Raw genomic sequence first — 17,908 nt, forward strand, 5'->3', positions numbered from 1 at the left:
ACGGTTCAGTGGGTAAAGGAGCCTGCTGCCAAACCTGATGTTTAGATCTTTAGAACCCACATGGCAAAAGGAGACTGACTCCTACAGGCTGACTTCTGACCTCCACAAATACACCACACACATGATAAGGAAAATGTAAAAAAAAAAAAAAATTAAAATAGACATATTTTTTTAAAAATGTGGCCATCCAGTAGGATCATTCAGAAGCTTAGATTTAATCTGCCAACCTTCCCTATAGTTAGCCTTATTCATATTTTATAGAACACTAATTAACTTGTCTATGCCCATAAAACTAGAAAAAAGTCACACTGACTTACAAACCCAGGTTTGCATAATTCTAAAACATACGTCACCGCTATGTCTGTTGATCCAGAAAGAGGACTATTGGGGGTAGCAACAGGATTGGCCTATGCATCAAAGACCTAGAGGACATGGTTACTACTGATGCCAGACTCTTAAAGGACTTATTTCTGCCCTCTTTGCTCATGGTTTACATGTTGGCTTTTATAAATCAGCTTTATAAACAAGGTTAGTAAATCCTTTAAGGTTACGTTGTTTTCTTTGTTCATTTGCCATGGTGTGCTGCACATAGTAGGTGTTTAATAAACATCCTCAATAAAATTGAACTCATTGTATTCATAAGTATAATACTTAGCAACGTGCTACTGCGGGCAGGTTCCTGAATCTGTGCTTGTGTCTCTGGCAGCTTACAGAGTCCTGAATTTTTAATTTAAATTTTGTCCTTGGGCAGTTCCTGAAATGTTACCAATGATAGGTACCATCCAAGTGAATCTTCTTTGTTTCTTAACCAGCTAAATGACCACGAGCAACCCATTAAACCCTTCTAAATGCCTCCCCATCTTTGAAACAATGCTATAATCTTAGAATTACAGAGGAAGGGATGATGATGCAGAAAAAGCACTTAATATAGTAGCTGGCTCATAGTCAGTACCCAGTAAACATCACCTGTTATATCTAAAATATTAAAGGATGCATCTTATGCTATGGAGATTTTATTTATAACTGTTAAGTATACATGAATATACAGGGTAAAGGGAATGAAGGATAAAGGATCCCAGTGCCTAAGACACAGTTTTGCTGAGATTGACATTTAGATCCTTAGCTTGGGAGGAAGCCTCCTGGGTACCTCTCACTAGCTGGCTGTGGATCTGCATTTCTCTCTGGAGTTATCATGCCAAAGGATGTAGATGTTTAGAAAACACTGCTGTCGACTTTCCTGCCACTTTGGTTGTGGGCAATCAGGGGCAGGATTCTCTGTGGAGCTGGGAACTAGCTGTAGAGCAAGAGGAAAATAGTTACAGGAACTAGAAGTGTGTAACACGAAGAACGTTGGGGTAGCAGGGGAAGGGTCGTTTTAGAACGTCAAAACGTGGCATCTCTAAAAGTCCGAATGTCATAGGCACCAATCATATTAAAATGCTTTCATTATACCCATAAGGATTGGCATGCTATGACAACAACTGAGCTGACTGAGGTGAGCTGCAATTAGCCAGTTCAGTGCTACTATAGCTGAACTCGCAGACCAATGCAAACAAGAAGGGCTTAGAGTCGGTGTGAGGTGAGCTATCAAAATCTGAGGCGTTGTCACAACACCTAAGCATATGATCATTTCCCCAGCAATTTAGATTAATTCTAATTGCAAAAATTATTAACAGTGAATTAGAAATTTATGGATCCAAAAGACATTAAGAAATCTTTTAATTTCTATGTCCCAAAACATTTTGATACATTGAAATTTTGTTTTAAAAGTTGAAAAGACCTGTTCTGGATGAAATAATATTTTTTTAAATTAATTGCACAAGAGGAGTCCGTGAACTTGATGACAGAGTAACAGAAATAATGCACTTTGAACTGCAGAGAGATTGAACTATCTAGTACTCACCATCACTTCTCCATCACAGCAAGTTTCAGCTGCATCTCCTTATTGGGGATAATTGATAACAATATAGAAATCCCTCAAACTGATCCAAATAAAAAGCGTATACACGTGTGTGTGTGTGTGTGTGTGTGTGTGTGTTCAGGGAAACTGGATGATTACAGAAATGTCTCAGATAATTGGGACCAGAAAAGAAAACCAGATCTCTTGAGGTGTGGTACAGAAAATAAACACACACTAGCTGCCTTCCTTCTCCCTCTCTCCCCTCTTGAGGTTAGACATACTGAGCTGCCAAAATGCCCACTCAGGAATATAGAACTTATTTGTCTAGCTTCAAGGAGTACAGTGAGAAGATAGGCTCTGTTGCTTGGTGCCTTTGCAGATGGCTTTGGCTAAGCAATGGCCTTACCTGAGCTCATGCTTCCTTCCAGGAATAGCTATCTTCCATATCTAAGGGGATTGTGTATCTAGAAAACAAATTCCCTTGGTCCAGCATGGGACCATTGAGAAGAGACATCTCAGTCCCAGGGCTCTAGACAGAGCCATCAGAAGCTTTCGCTGGCATCCTGTCCCTCTGCCTAATCCTGCTTCCATTCCCTCCTTCCCAGATGTTGACTTCATGAATACACCCCAACAAATGCTCCCACAATGGGTCTTACACAGTCTGGTTGTCAGGGAACCTACCCTGGTATGCCACACCTCCTCATCTCTCTGTCACTGTCCCTCCCTGTTTGACTCTCTTTGTGCTCTCCCTTCTACCCTTCCTTCTCTTCCTTTTCTCACCCTTTGTTTCCCTTCTTCCCCCTTTCTCTGCTCTTTCCCAAACACTGTGCAACTTTATACCTCTGCCTCTTTTCTTAGTGTTCTGACCAGCATCCGGGTGCATAGGCAACCACAACTGCTCAGAAATGGTGACTTCAACCCCTTGGTCACTGTAGCATTGCTATAGAATAATCCTCTTGTACATTGTAAAGATTTGTCACTTGAATTGGTTTAATAAACACTAATTGACCAGTAGCCGGGCAGGAAGTATAGGTGGGGTGAACAAACAAAGGATGATGGGAAGAAGGGCAGAGTCACGAGCTACCAGTCAGTCATAAGAAAGCAGGACATGTAGAAATGAGATAACAAACCTTGAGCCATAGGGCAATATATAGATGAATAGAAATGGAATAATGTAAATGTAAGAGTTAGCTAGTAATAAGCCTGAGCTATTGGCTGAGCATTTATAATTCACATTTTGCCTCTGAGTTGGTTATTTGGGACATGGTGGTTGGGACAAGAAAGTTCTGTTTACATGGCATAAGCTTCTGGTACCCCACCCAGACTCGCATTCCCAGTTCACCCACCTCCTCATCTCTTCATTCCACAGACACTGGAGTCAATGATCCGTGAGAGTTCATGGGTACCATTCTCTAAAGGACTATCCTTAGTTGAATGAAACCTCTTCTAAAGTTGCCTGTGAAGTGATACTCTGCAGTCTTGGGCTAGTGGTACATTCTTGCTCTTGAGTCCCCATGGAATGAGTCCCCATTGGGATGATGCTGATGTCAGACATCTATCTTTGCCCAACATCCTCTGCTTCTCTATATTGCTCCTCTCTCCCTCTTGGAAAATTGTTCTGTTTCTAGAAACCCTGATTTAAGATTATCTATCACCTTGCATATTTAATGCCTGTGCTAAAGGCCCTAGTCTCTGTTGTCCTGGTTCCAAATGTCCAAGAGGTGTAAGGCCGCACACCTGAACAGGGAGTGCACCCAGGTCCTGCCATCTGTGACCAGAGGGCGTTGTATAGGATATTGTAGATGGGGAACATGGAAAAGGCTGGCTTATGTCTATGAAAGACCTCAGTAGGGTCTTAATTTTATTTTCTCTGTCTCCCCACTCTTTTCTTGCCCTATCAATAGTCCCATATGTAGGCTGGAGAGTGAATTTTTGAAAGATAACCCCTTGCGACAGGAAGTAGCTAGGCCTGGCTGGCAGTCTGAATTCGAACAGCTCACCTCCCGGCTCCATGTTTCAGGCTTTCAGGTAAATTACTAGTGGTCAGCAGACTGTGGAGGCCGAGTCTTTGCATCCTGAGCAATGTTTGGGTTTGGAACAAGGTGAGAACATCGGTATGGTGTTGATAAAAGTAGCGATCCTTTGAGAGGTAGAGTGGGATCCAGAAGTGTGCAGTGTGCTACGAGTCAGAACCTACCAGGTAACTACTGTGTAAAATGTCTTCACACAGGCCGTTCTGCTCCACGTGTTTCCTGTGCCCTCTGATGGCGGCCGTTGTACAACAAATCACCCCAAACATTTCCATTTAAAACAACCACTTTATTATGCTCATAGAGTCTGCGTCACGAATTTGGACAGGGATATTGTGGACGGTTTGCTGCTCTCTAATGGCTGCCCTTCTGCTGGGAAGGCCTGATGTCGGGTAGTGACTTGATAGCAGGATCTGCAGTTGTAGGCTTCGCAGGACTGGTGCTTGATGGTGGCTGTTGGCTGTGATACCCGCTGGGCCTGTTGACCAAAGCACCAGGAGGTGACTGTTCCATGGGGTTTGGTTTCCAACACAGAACCATGGCCTCTGGTTAGTAAGACTTCTTATGCAGTGGTTCGGGGCTCTGCAGGCAAGTGTCCCAATTTACAAGGCAAGAAAGAGTTCGTGGTTTTTACGACCTAGCACGGAAGCCACCTGTATCATTTTCACCATAGTCAATGAATTACAAGCAAGTCCCCAACCATTCAGACAAAGGACAGGTCAGTTAAATGCTGCCTCTTTATGAATTTGGGGCAGGGTCTCACAGAGCATGGGGTAGGTGGTAGAGGCTGTATTTGGGAAATGCCGTCTGCTGCTCGTGTGTTTTCTCATTTGACTCGCTTCTCCTTGGAAGTAGGGATTATCGCCCATCTTTACAAATGAAGAAGTGGACTCAGGTGGGTTAAGTCCCTTGCCTGTTGCTAATCTTATGCATGGCAGAGCTGGAGCTCCACCCGGACTGTAGAAAGCAGGAATTCTCTAGAAGCATTTGATGCTGCTTCTCAGAACAGAGGAAGAGGTGTTCCGCAGCCAGTTCTCCCAGGTGCGGGATCAGGAGTAGTTAAGCTATTTTCTCCTCTATAACCCTGAAGCCAGACCTAATATCTTTCCTATATAGGTAATAAAATCTATCCTTATGCACCATGACCCAGGGTTTGGAGACTGTGCCATTAGTATGGAGACCCTCATGCCTCAGTCTACCAGACTTATACAGGTCCTGGGGAGCTGTTATCTGCCCACCTCCACCCAGTGGGAAACATAAGCTAACTCATAAGCCTTCCATAAAGGCAGCACACATGACTAGCTTGTGCCAGAAATGTCTTCCCCACACACTCTCCTTTGGAAATTCCATCTTCCCTTAAGTCAAAGAAAGAACATAGCTTCTGCAAAGTCACACTGACTGTTCCGATGACATGGCAAGTCTAGACTGTCCTGATGAATCTACACATCCACAGGTCGATCTATAGGTCCTTCTGTACTTTTGCTCACTTCCTTTCTTTTTCCAAGACTACAGCAGACAAGCATCACACCTGCTCCTGTATCCGTTTCCCACAGCCATACTACACTCTCAACAAGTACTCAGAAAGTACCAGGTGGGTCAGAGAGGCTCACGGAGTTTATTATAAGAGAAGGAACCACACGTGTTTTCAAAACTGCTTTTGTTTGGTGCCGGGGGCTGAACCCAGAGCCTGACACAAGGCACCACACAAGTACTTTCCCATGAGACTGTATACTCGGTCTTCGAAAAACAGTTTTCTGAGAACCTAGCATGTACACAACAGGCAGTGTGCAAGGTACTAATGACTCAAGTGGTCCAGCAGCAGAAACCTAGACAACCAAACATGAGCCTGTAGGCACTGTGTGGCAGACTAGTTACAGCAAATCCAGTGTCTAGAAGCAAAAAGTTCTTCATCATAGAGGGGGAGAGGCCTCCAGAGCCAGCAGGTGGGAGGCAAGCTACAACTTAGCAGCTGTCAGACGACGCTAGAGTTAGATATCTAGAAAGTCCTGGATCAGAGTCTATTCAATCCTAAATCTTTAAGTTTCTTCTATAAGACGGCTGAGTGGCACTTTCAGCCAGGGCCATCAGGTGGCTCAGGATGGCTCTCCTCTGCATTACAGACTAGTCTGAATATAGCAGGTAAACTCCCTTCCTCCCACTTAAATATGTTAACCCTCTCATCTCAAAGTGTCCCTAAAAGTCATGACTTCTGAGTGTTTAAAACCCACTAATAGAACCCGGATAAACATGTTGATAAATTATGGGAAATCATGTTCATTTATTTTAAAGTTTACTCAATATTCATACCATAAATCCTTGATCCAAATATAATCCTATTATATAAAACTATTTCCTCAACATACAATCAACAAGAATCAAACAGCTCTTGTAAATAATTACCTTTGGGATATGAAAGAAAATGTAAACATTTTATTTGGCAGTTGTTTCTGAACACGTGAATAAATAAATGGAAAAGTACATATGAATATTTCTTTTTCGGAGTAACAGATACCATTAAACACTTATTTACACTTCTTCACTGCAAAGAACAGTTACATAAGGAAACTTTGTCTTAGAAAAGGTAACTTCCCACACCACTGGATTGGACATTAAGGACGGTGATACTGGTAGTGTTGGCTTTAGCAGTCTCAATGTTGAAAGGCATCCATCTGCTAGCGTGGTAAGAAGAGTCATCATGCACTGAGTTCATCCAGGTCACATACTGTAGAAAGTTTCCGATGGCAGCCGTGGAGTTTGGTGTCTCATGCGCTTAAGTCAACTATGACATGTTTGTAAATCTGTGTGTTCCCCTTAAAACTGGAAGCAAAAAGGAAATTGCGCTTATTGATGGACACGTGTGTGAACGATCTTGGGGCCTGAACGTTTAATTCCTGAAACTTCACAAATCTGGCTTTCTCCGCATCCCAGTTATACACTTGCGTAAAGGAGTAATCACTTCCGAGGATTGCATATTGGTAATTATTTATCTGCAGGGGCTGGAACACCATGGAGCCCCGCGATGGCATCCTCTGAATGTCCTGGAAAGAGGAGCCACCCCACTTCATGACTTTGGAGTCGCCGATGAATCTGGTCAAGCAGATGTACACGTCACCTTTTACAGAAAAGTGCTTCACTGCGTACACGTCCTCCATGTTGGGAATGTCAGTTTGGTTAGTGAATAGCTGTGTTGCTTTGCTCCATTGGTAAATGACAGGGCGCTGGGAACTACTGGACAGAATTAGGTGAGGTGTTCGGAGGGTCAGTGGTGGTCTGGCTATTTCTAGGTATTCCACATCAGTATCCCTGTACCAGGCATGTAAGGATTGGTGGGAGTAGAATCCATTTCCGTTCCATTTGTAAATGGTGGTAAACCCAGCTTTGGAACTGTCAGCAACGACAAAGTACCAGTTGTTTTCGATCTTGAATGTTTCGATGTCATTGGGTTTTCGGATTTTGAGAACTTCGATATCTTGGATTTTTATGAATTTGTTGGCAAAACCATCTCGCTTATAGATATGAGAGCCGCCAAACAGCTGGGCCACAATGACATAGAGCTGAGTGTCAATGACTATCGGCTTGCACACCACAGTGGACGTGCCTGAGGAAAGACAAGTGACATGTTAGTTGTATGGCTGTCCTCTTTGGAACATGTAAGCACACAGACTGTGGCTAGACAGCTTCCACAAAAATCAGCCTAAGAGGAGAGATTCCCTTGGTTTGTCAGAGAGGACCAATCTCCAGGGCCAAACAGTGATGTATGTCCTTGGGTTCTGGGCCTTTACTTCCATGGGCCTTGTTATAAACAATGAAGTTGCCACGTCACATCCAACCTGCTCTAGACTTTTAGGGCACAGAGATATGACCTGAACACTTCCCCCTCACTTCCTGCAGCATGTTCTCCCTGACATATCTGAATTAATTTCCCTAATTGTAATTAAAAACTACCATTTCTGAACTTTGTCAGACCATTAAATTATTCCAACAACGTTGAGATAAATGTTATCTTCCTCTTTCTTATCTTTGTTTTTGTGTGTCTTTTTTATTTAATTTTTTAAAAAAGAAAACAAACTGTCTTTTTTCATTTTACATGTCAATCCCAGTTCCCACTCCCTCCCCTCCTTCCATCCCCTCCATCTTCCCCCCTACCCCACCACCCACCCTTCTCAGAGAGCGTAAGGCACATTGCTTTGAGAAAGGACCAAGGCCCTCCCTACTATATTAAACTGAGTAAGGTATTCATCCAAAGAGAATAGGTTCCAAAAAGCCAGTACAAGAAGTAGGAATCCTTAGCCATCAGGGAAATGCAAATCAAAATGACTCTGAGATAACCATCTTACACCAGTCTGAATGGTTAAGATAAAAACAAACAAACAAACAAAAAAAAAAACACCAATAATAGCATATGATGGAGAGGATGTGGAGAAAGGGAACACTCCTTCATTCCTGGTTGGGAATGCCAACTTGTACAACCACTCTGGAAATCAGTATGATAGTTTCTCAGAAAATTGGGAATCAACCTACCTCAGGACCCACTCCTGGGCATATACCCAGTGTTCAATCATACTACAAGGACATTTGTTCAACTACGTTCATAGAAGCATTATTTGTAATAGCCAGAACTTGGAAACAGCCTTTATGCCCCTCAATCAAAGAATGAATAAATAAAATGTGGTATATTTACACAATGGAGTACTATTCAGTGGTAAAAAACAATGACATCTTGAAATTTTTAGGTAAATGAATAGAACTAGAAAATGTGAGATAACCCAGACCCAGAAAGATGAACATGGTATGTACTCACTCCTAAGTGGATACCAGCTGTAATGCAGAGGATAACGAGCCAATAGTCGTTAGAGAAGCTAACAAGGTGAACCCTAAGAAAAACATGTATAGAGTCCCCTAGGAAGAGGGAATACACAAGATCTCCTGCATCTGTTTTTTTGAGACAGAGTTTTGCTATATCGTGTCTAGGCTGGCCTCAAACCCAAACTCATGTGTCTCCTACTTCCACCTCCTATATATTGAGACTCAAGGTGTTTACCACCATGCCTGCTCATCTTTCTTTTTTTTAGATAAGCAAATTCTTCTAGACTCAACTCAGAGGGACTATCTGACACAAAAAGACAGAGCTGGGATTCAAATATGGGCCTATCTAAGTCTTTGGATTATTTATTTATTTAGACAAGTTCTCATCATGTAGCCCTGGTTGGTCTGGAAGTCTTTGCTGACCCGGAACTTTAAGACACTGACTATAGGAGAAAATGAAAAGGCAGAGGAACCTTTGTGAAAAGGGAAAGAGGAGCAGGCACTGCCATGGGAAGATGCTCTTTAAAGTTATTTAGGGAGAACCTCAGGTAAAAATAGGTCTGTCAGTGGGCTACGTTGGTGTCTGTTAGCTACATTTAGAAAAACAGTCTTAACTCGTAGAAGGAGTTCAGCGCTTGGAATTCCAAAGACCTACAGAGCAAATCTACCCCAGACTTTTCTGACTATAGCTGTAGGGTATTGAGGGAAGAAGTTCTTCTAATAATTGAAAATAAATTTGAGGTGTTCGTGTGTGTGTGTGTGTGCGCGCGCGCGCGTGTGTGTAAGTCAGAAGTCAAGCTCAGATGTCATTCCTCAAGTGTTGTCATCTTGGTTTTGGAAGTAGGGTCTCTCACCGGGACCTAGAACTCCCTAATTAGGATAAGTTGACTGGCCCATAGGCACAGGGATCCTTCTGTCTCAGCCTCCTCAAGGCTGGGATTTACAGGTACACACCACCATGCCTAGGGTTGGTTTGTTTTGTTTGTTTGTTTTTTTATGGGTTCTGGGGATCAGATTCAGATTCTCATACTTCCATAACAAACCTGTTATCAACTAAACTATCTCTCCTGCCCTTACTAAAGACTTCTTTCATAGCTAACCTAATCCATAACCTACAGAGGATGATTTAACCTCTCCTGCACAATGAGGGTGAGAGTGTGTGAGGGATGGCCTTCAGATTTCATCTTTAGTACCCATGCAGACTTTTGGAGCGATTGTGACTGTTGACGAGCTTGCATTGAGAGGGATTCTATGGATACACATGTATTCTGGCAGAAAAATATCCCAGGTATTATGACAGGCAGCCATGTCTGTCTATGTTGGAGAGACTAGCAACCATATGATGTATTATTTATGATCTGTATGGTTTGAATATGTGCAAATCCCCAAATCCGTGTTGAAATGTAACTCTCAGGGCAACAGTCTGAAGAGCTGAGACCTCTAGGAGGTGATGAATTCACGGCAATAGAGCCTACAAGGGGCTTGAGAGAATCATTTTAACCTTTCTGTCCTTCCTTTGCTCTGTGCATCTATAGAAAAGGGGGTGTCTTTGAAGTAAAAGGTAAATTCTTACAAGACATTGAATCTGTTGAACTTTCCAACTCCAAAATCTGTAGGAAATATATTTCTGTTGTTTATAAATTATTCATCCTAAGGTGTTTCATTACCGTAGCAGGACCAAACTAAATTGTCATTGAAAACAAAACCTCTGGAAGGCTACAAGCAGGTCATTCATTCCTTTCGAGTTCTTGTCTACAGTGTCAACCAGACAAGCTGAGCACAATGACGCATGTAATCCTAACACTTGGGCTGAGGCAGGGGATTGTAGGTTCAAGACCAGCCTTGATGACACAGTAAGGTCCTGAAAAAAGCAGTGGCTGAAGGAATGTGTATACATCAGAAAATCGGGCTGGAGAGATGGCTCAGCGGTTAAGAGCATTGCCTGGTCTTCCAAAGGTCCTGAGTTCAATTCCCAGCAACCACATGGTGGCTCACAACCATCTGTAGCCGGGCGGTGGTGGTGCACGCCTTTAATCCCAGCACTTGGGAGGCAGAGGCAGGCGGATCTCTGTGAGTTCGAGACCAGCCTGGTCTACAAGAGCTAGTTCCAGGACAGGTTCCAAAACCACAGAGAAACCCTGTCTCGAAAAACCAAAAAAAAAAAAAAAAAAAAAAAAAGAAAATCGCAGGCTCAATATCACAGAGTTCAGCTGCTCCAAACTGGAAAACCCAGGAAGAAAGAGAAGCATGACGTTTTATGAAGAGAAAGGGGGTTCTAGAAGAAGCTTAGTTTGGATAGATAGTTTCACCCAGGGGAACTTCAGTATCAAGCAAGGACTATCTACTTGGACATTTGACTTGATGGCCACTGAGAAAACCTAATTAACAATTATGACCCTTTGTACCTTGTCTAGAGGTAAGCCTTCTGCCCTCATTTGCTGGAGACAGAGTTTCACTACGTATCCCATACTGGCCTTAAGTTCATAATCCCCTTGCTTCAGCCTCCCAAGTACTAGGCCTACAAAGGTATGAGACCCTGCCCAGCTAATGATGGCAAGAGTGTGCCACCCTGCTTAGCAATGGTGATCTTTTTGAGGAAGTTGGGATGTTCTTAGGAGCAGGGTTCAAGATGTCATAAATTAATACCTTTCAGAACTGATTTGATTGGTATTTTACACTTTTAAAATTTGTTGAAATGGGAACAAAACTTAAGAGAGCTCTCCACTAGCATTTTTGTGGAGAAAAAATAGATTCTATGAACAAATTAAAAAAAAAAAAAAACCATTGGCAATAGGTTTCCGCACTGCATGATTTTTCATAATTTCTAATTTATTTATTATGAATCTCCAAGAGGCAGATATGGCTTATAGATTTATTGGACCACAAAACCCTTTTTATTTCAAGAAATACATTAAGATTTTATTTAAAAATGTGCAGCAGAGTTTGAGAGTTGATCTAAAATAGCCTTCTTATTTAATTCACTTACTTTGAATTCAAGCAGATTTAATTATGATAACCATATTTTTAAGCTGTGTATATTCCTTTATGTGTTTGTGCCGATCACAAATGTGTCTATACAAACTCTTTCTTAGAAACAGGAAATTGTTTATTTCCACTTTTCTTTCTTTTTTTAAAAAAAGTTCTTCCCCCTCCGTGTGTGTGTGCGCGCGCGCGCGCGCGCGTATGTGGTTTGTGTACATATGTATTGGGAGTGCACTCACCCATGTGTACATGTGTGGAGGTCAGAGGCCAATGTTTGGTGTCTTTCTCAACTGCTTCTCCACTGATTTGAGACGGGGTCTCTCACTGAACCTGGAGCTCACTGATTTGGCAAGTGAACACCTGTCTGAGCCCTCGAGTGCTGAAGTTACAGACAGATACTTACACTATGCCAGGCTTTCTACCAGGATGCTAGGGACCCAAACCCAGCTCTCCATGCCTGTGTAGTCAGTTAGTACAGCACACAGAGAGCCTTCTCCCCAGCCCTTTGGTTTGTGGCATTTTGTTTGTTTGTATGTTTTGGGACAGGATCTTCCTATGTAGCTGGACTCAGTCTTCTGGTCCCCCAGCTTCCAAGTGCTGGGATGAGCACCACCAGGCCCAGTTTATTTTATCTTCTTATTTTAAAGTCAGGAACAATGAGATTGCAGTGAAGGTGATGGCCTTGTCTCACTAAATGGTGGCAGAATCTGGATTAGAATGCAGCACTGTGATTTAGAGCTTTTACTTTGAAGAAGAATCCCCCTTTGGAGTACATTTAGTATGCTCAGTACTGTACTAAGCTTCTTAAATACATGCTCACATTTCATTATTAACAACCCTTGATGTAGGTACTGTTCTTATTTACAAGTAAAGGAATGAAGGATTAGCTTCAGTTTAGCAAGCAACCTAAAGTCAGTCAAACGTCGGGGTTAACGCCACTAAGACTATTAAAAGCATTTCTTCAGAAACTCCTCTGTTTCTGTTGTCTTGGTCAAGGCAGTCTAATGCTCTGCTCGATATTGTTAGGCTCGTCATACCTGTAATGTTGTCATAATTCCGGAAGGTCTTCTCCACATGGTCCCATTCCAGGAAAATGCATTTTCCGGTAAAAGGCTGAGCAATGACCACATACTCATCATTCATGTAGGAAAAAGTGTCTATGGACAGTGACTGATAAGGTAGATCTTGAGACTTTGCAAATTCTGCAAAATAGGAAAGAAGAATGAACAAATGTGAGGTAATACTAGTGCCTCGCTTCTTGGCTAGGTCCCAAATACTCACAAGAAATACATTTATTTCAGAGAAAGGATAAGATGGCGATTCTGCTGTTTAAAAGCAGGTAACGTTTTAAAGGCTCGTAATGTTTCACACATTAAATTTCTCAGATGGTTCTCAACATATTTTAAAAAAATCAATTTTTATACTTGCAAAAGAATGTAGCCCTTTAAACAATCTTCTGCTGTAAAATGGGTTTCAATACATTACCTGTAATGATACAATCAAAATCCTTGGGGGAGAGGCTATTGATTTTGCGTTTCTTATATTCTGGGGGGCCTTCGCAGAAGATGTCTTCCACCGTCGCATTGGTGTGGCCGAGCCATTCGACCAGCCACTTCAGTTTACAGTCACAATTAAATGAGTTCCCTCTCAGGTCCCTGAAAGAGAAACCTCGGCTGCATTTGCAGTACGTGGGTCCTGTCACGACCCACGCATGACTTCAACTTCAGCATCAGCCTGTACATGCTCTATCATCTGTGTTGAACTTGCCTGACTGTCTATCCAGTTTGGGCTCTGAGAGATCACAGAGCACCCTTAAAGGCCAGCCTAGAGCCTCACAACCTAGCCATGTTTGGAAGCAATGGTGCCTTACTCTAAAAGAGTGGACTCAAGGGAAACAATGTATGAGTCGTATGTGTAAGTTGCATTTTTCTATAAGGACCCTAAAGAAATGTAAAAAGAAACAGGTATAATTAATTGTAACACTTTATTTACTCCAACACATTCAAAATTTCATCATCTGGCTTTGTAATCAGTATAAACACTATGGAGATAGTGAATAGATTAATACTCTATTTTCTCTTTTTTTTTAGTATTATCTTTGAAGTTCTCTGTATAGTTTATACTTATATCTCAATTTGGAAGCTAAAGTTTCATCAGAAATTTTATTAGAAATACATGATCTGTATTTAGAGTTCATAAAGTATATAGTTCAAAAATAGATTCATGTATCTAAGTTGTCCCATATGTGATTATTTTCTAATATACTAAGATGAGAAAAAAAAAGTCAATTCAAATCTTTAAAAAATTAAGGCTCCTGGGCTGGAGAGATGGCTCAGCGGTTAAGAGCATTGCCTGCTCTTCCAAAGGTCCTGAGTTCAATTCCCAGCAACCACATGGTGGCTCACAACCATCTGTAATGAGGTCTGGTGCCTTCTTCTGGCCTGTAGGCATACACACAGACAGAACATTGTATACATAATAAATAAATGAATATAAAAAAAATTAAGGCTCCTGAGTGTAGTTGTGCATGCTTAACCTATTAAAAGGTCATGGCTCAATCCCTAGGACAAAAATAAATAAATAGATAGATAAATAAAGGTCAAACTTAAAACTTGGAGCCTCATTTGTCCTAGCAGCACACTCTGGGAACTCCATGGCTATGAGCATCCAGCAGCGACATTATTGGGTCTAAAGGATAAAGCATAGAGCTTGCTGTATGATATTGAATTAAATCCAGTGAGCCACTGGCTTTTCTTCTTCATAGACATAGTTAATCTTGACCCTATTCTGGGGCCTACAAATTCCACTTTAAGGAGAAACGACTTTGCCATAGTAGAGTTAATGCAGACACAATACCTACAACAGTCCATGCCTGTAATAAACTATGAGGCAGAGTTTAAATTTCCACGCATGGCCTCGACTCACGAAACTCTCAGTTTATTTACTCGGCCTCTGTGCAGATCTTCCATTTCTTTTCTGGTCACACAGAACTCATAAGAAAAGTGATGCCCATTCTTCATGAAGCACATAAATAATTTTAAATACATGTGTGTTTAAACACGTCTTAAAGAATATGCTCATTTAAAAAATCAGCAAGAAATCCACTAAGAGAGACGCTATCATGAATCCTTGTACTTCTAAAATAATCCTCGATTTGGGTTAAGCTCATTCTGGGATTCCCTGGGAGACTGAACCAAATTGTAAGCATTGCATTGGCACAGCATGAGACAGAGGGCCCACCATGAACTAAGGAAGCAATGGGCATCATCTAACTTTCAAAACCTTCCCAGAAGTGACCTCATCCCAGAGTGCCAGCCCTTCTGGGCTATTGTAAGCCAGAGCAGATAAGAAATTTGTCGGGCTCTCAAGGCAGGTTCTAGATTCTGGCACTCGCTTGGAAAGAAATGAGTTTCCAGGAACTGGGAAAGTGGGCATGTTAGAGAAAAGTAGGCATTGGAGCAACTGCAAAGAACAAAGGGATTTCATTAGCTTCTTGATTTGAAGTTAAATTCTGGGCTTAGGAGGAAATTCTTAACTCTGATTTTTTGGCTGTTGTTGTTATTAGAGAAAGCTGTTTTGAGATGTCAGTATAGATATATATCCTCTCTCTGTGTTATTATTTTTACTTTCTCTATTGGTTCCGTCAAAATCTTAAAAAGTTATTTAAGTTTCATAATACATTTATATTTATTTCATTTTCTTTCTATATATTCAATAACAAAGTATTAAAAATCTTCTCATCCATCTTTTCATTTGTTCCTATATTCTGCTTTAGGGCAATGTAAATGCCCTGCTAATGTTCTGGAAGAGATTCAAGGAGACTAAATTGCTTTGGGGAGGACTGGGTATATAGAACTTACTTTGCTTACCACAAAGAATATACAAATTCCTTGCAAGATCTTTCACTCTGAAGCTTAAAAGTCAGAGTTTGAAAGCTCTTTTGTTTGAAAAGGGGTCAAAAATAATTAAGTTCATTCCCTTCCTGGGGCTTAAGCCAAATTCCTGGGGATTAAGCCCAGAGTTGTTCAGGCTAATGAGAGAAAAGGCAAACCTCCTCCCTTCCCCCACTTCCTGCTCCATTTCTGTTGCCTGACCAACCCATGGGTGTAACCTTTCATCTTATTCTGTCAGTTTCCCAGACTCCTTTATGTTTTTTCTTTGTAGCCCTACTTCCTGGACCTCATGAGAAAAAAGAGATCTTGAAATTTTTGTGGAGGTCTCTACTTTCCCGGTTCCCCCAGTGACCTTAGAATCACTCTTTACCGACCTGCACACACTTTTTCAAAGCACTGCCTGAGTACTTGAGCATTTAGGATTTCCCATGCTAAATCATAAAGAATTCTAACATTTAATCTACGTAGATTCACGAGTGAAGTCAATTAAAGCATTCTAATTTTAAAGCCAATTAAAAATATTAATCATTAATATCAGGTCTCACTAATCATTTTAAAGCAGTTAACCAGTGATTTCTTAGGTCCTCTTACACATTTGTTAAAGAATCCAGGCCTTTGAAAATATCTTTTGGGAGTGTCTGGAGATTGTTGTTTGCGAGACTCCTGGAAAGACAAAAGTGATACAACAATGTGGTGAAAATTTTAATAAATGCAATTAATGATAAAGTTTCCTTTTGATAATCATTTTCAGTCTCTTAAATGATATGTAGTACTTTTCTTTTCCCAAGCTACCACTCTAATTTCTTTTGTTGAATTTTCAGTTTCTGACCTCTTTGCGTCAACATCCACTTAGAATTGACAAAGCACTTGGTACTGACTTGAGGCAAAGCAACATTAAACCATCAGCGGAATGATGCCTGGGCATCCATCCCTCTTTGAATTTATAAGCCCAGGCTCACACTCACGCAGGTCCAACCTAGAGGATGCTTCCCAAGTGAAGACGGATGGACCACTATAATGGTAATGTTCACCCCCAAATGCCCTCCCTCTTTTGACTGGGACTTTGACTTCTTCTGGGCACCTCCTCTTGCTTCAGAGAGCAACTAGACTTTCCAGTTCCTTTGTCTTCATGTCCTTTCTTCTTTCGGAAGGACATCCCCTTGTTTCTGGCTTTCGCTTTTTCATTTCAGTCTTGCCATCTTGGCAAAAAGCTTTCTCACTAATGTTCCCTCATCCATTCTCTTTAATTATTCCTGTCTTCTGATTCTTACCTGTTATCACAGAATTATTTTCTTTCTTTTTCTAGTTACTGTTTCACAAATGACCAGAATGAGTGTGATAATAGTTAACAAATAGGAAATAGTTTTGATGGTAACAAAGTAAGAGAAATGTATACACACTACAGAAAACTGGGCATGACTGAGCACTGGGAAGGGTACCAGGTACTGCCCCTTTTTAGGTTTTACCAATGCATTTTATGTATTTTCCACAATAACATTTAAAGCTAGAGCAGAAGAATCTTTTGTTGGTCTCAAAGGTCTTTGAAAATTCTCTCAATGTCTTTTTAAAACATTCTTCAACGTTCCCTGTCTTTTACCTCCTCTACTTAAATATGAGCTCCTCCATATTTAAACATTCATGAGTTTTAGAACTTATTTTAAAATTGATTATGCTGTTTTGTTGGTTTTAGAAATTACTACTAGATGCCAAAATGTTTTTTCGGTGAACCATGGGGATGTAAGAATGGGAAAAGAGTTAGAAAGTTCTAGTCCCCGTGACAATGGGTTTGGTAGGTTTTGCAGTCAGCCTGAGCTGGGTAGAAACCAGTACCGTGAACTACCACTTCACGGCTGGATTACGGGTTCTGCTTCTTTAACAATCGTGCAGCTGGGTGGTGGCGCTACATGCCTTTAATCCCAGCACTCGGGAGGCAGAGGCAGGTGAATCTCTGTGAGTTCAGGGCCAGCCTGGTCCACAAGACTAGTTCCTGTGGGGGCCAGAGATGATAAGCTAAGTATGGATAGGTCACCCAAAGGAAATTCTTTATTTCAAACCATTATCACCTGCCAGAGTAGAACTCGGCCCTTGATAAATTTAATAAGAGGCCCCGAGTCTCAGTAGTTTACCCTGAAGCAATACCTGGTAGCAGGAAGAACCAGAAACTGAGATAACCCGACCCCCACCCAAGAGCAGACCGTTCAAAGGAAACGCCTGGCGTTCCTAGTGCTGTAGATAGAAACACCTGCCAGCGCACATTCACCAGGACACCTAGACAAACGTCAGCCAATCAGGGGTCC

The 17,908-nt window shown here is 41.5% G+C and overlaps 1 protein-coding gene across 2 annotated transcripts in view; it reads right to left on the reverse strand.

The window, feature by feature from the left end:
* Nucleotides 1-4,204: 4,204 nt before the first annotated feature.
* Lgi1 (leucine rich glioma inactivated 1) overlaps nt 4,205-17,908 on the reverse strand; it is a 41,265-nt gene continuing 27,561 nt past the window's right edge. For both annotated transcript variants that reach the window (XM_057777511.1, XM_057777510.1), the window contains 4 exons: nt 16,203-16,274; nt 13,204-13,373; nt 12,756-12,920; nt 4,205-7,528 (listed from right to left, as the gene is read on the reverse strand). In XM_057777511.1, coding sequence (XP_057633494.1) covers nt 6,693-7,528; nt 12,756-12,920; nt 13,204-13,373; nt 16,203-16,274 — 1,243 coding nt within the window. In that variant the 3' untranslated portion in view covers nt 4,205-6,692. The remainder of the gene's footprint in view (nt 7,529-12,755; nt 12,921-13,203; nt 13,374-16,202; nt 16,275-17,908) is intronic.

Source organism: Chionomys nivalis, chromosome 8, assembly GCF_950005125.1.
Source record: "Chionomys nivalis chromosome 8, mChiNiv1.1, whole genome shotgun sequence".
Taxonomy (NCBI): domain Eukaryota; kingdom Metazoa; phylum Chordata; class Mammalia; order Rodentia; family Cricetidae; genus Chionomys; species Chionomys nivalis.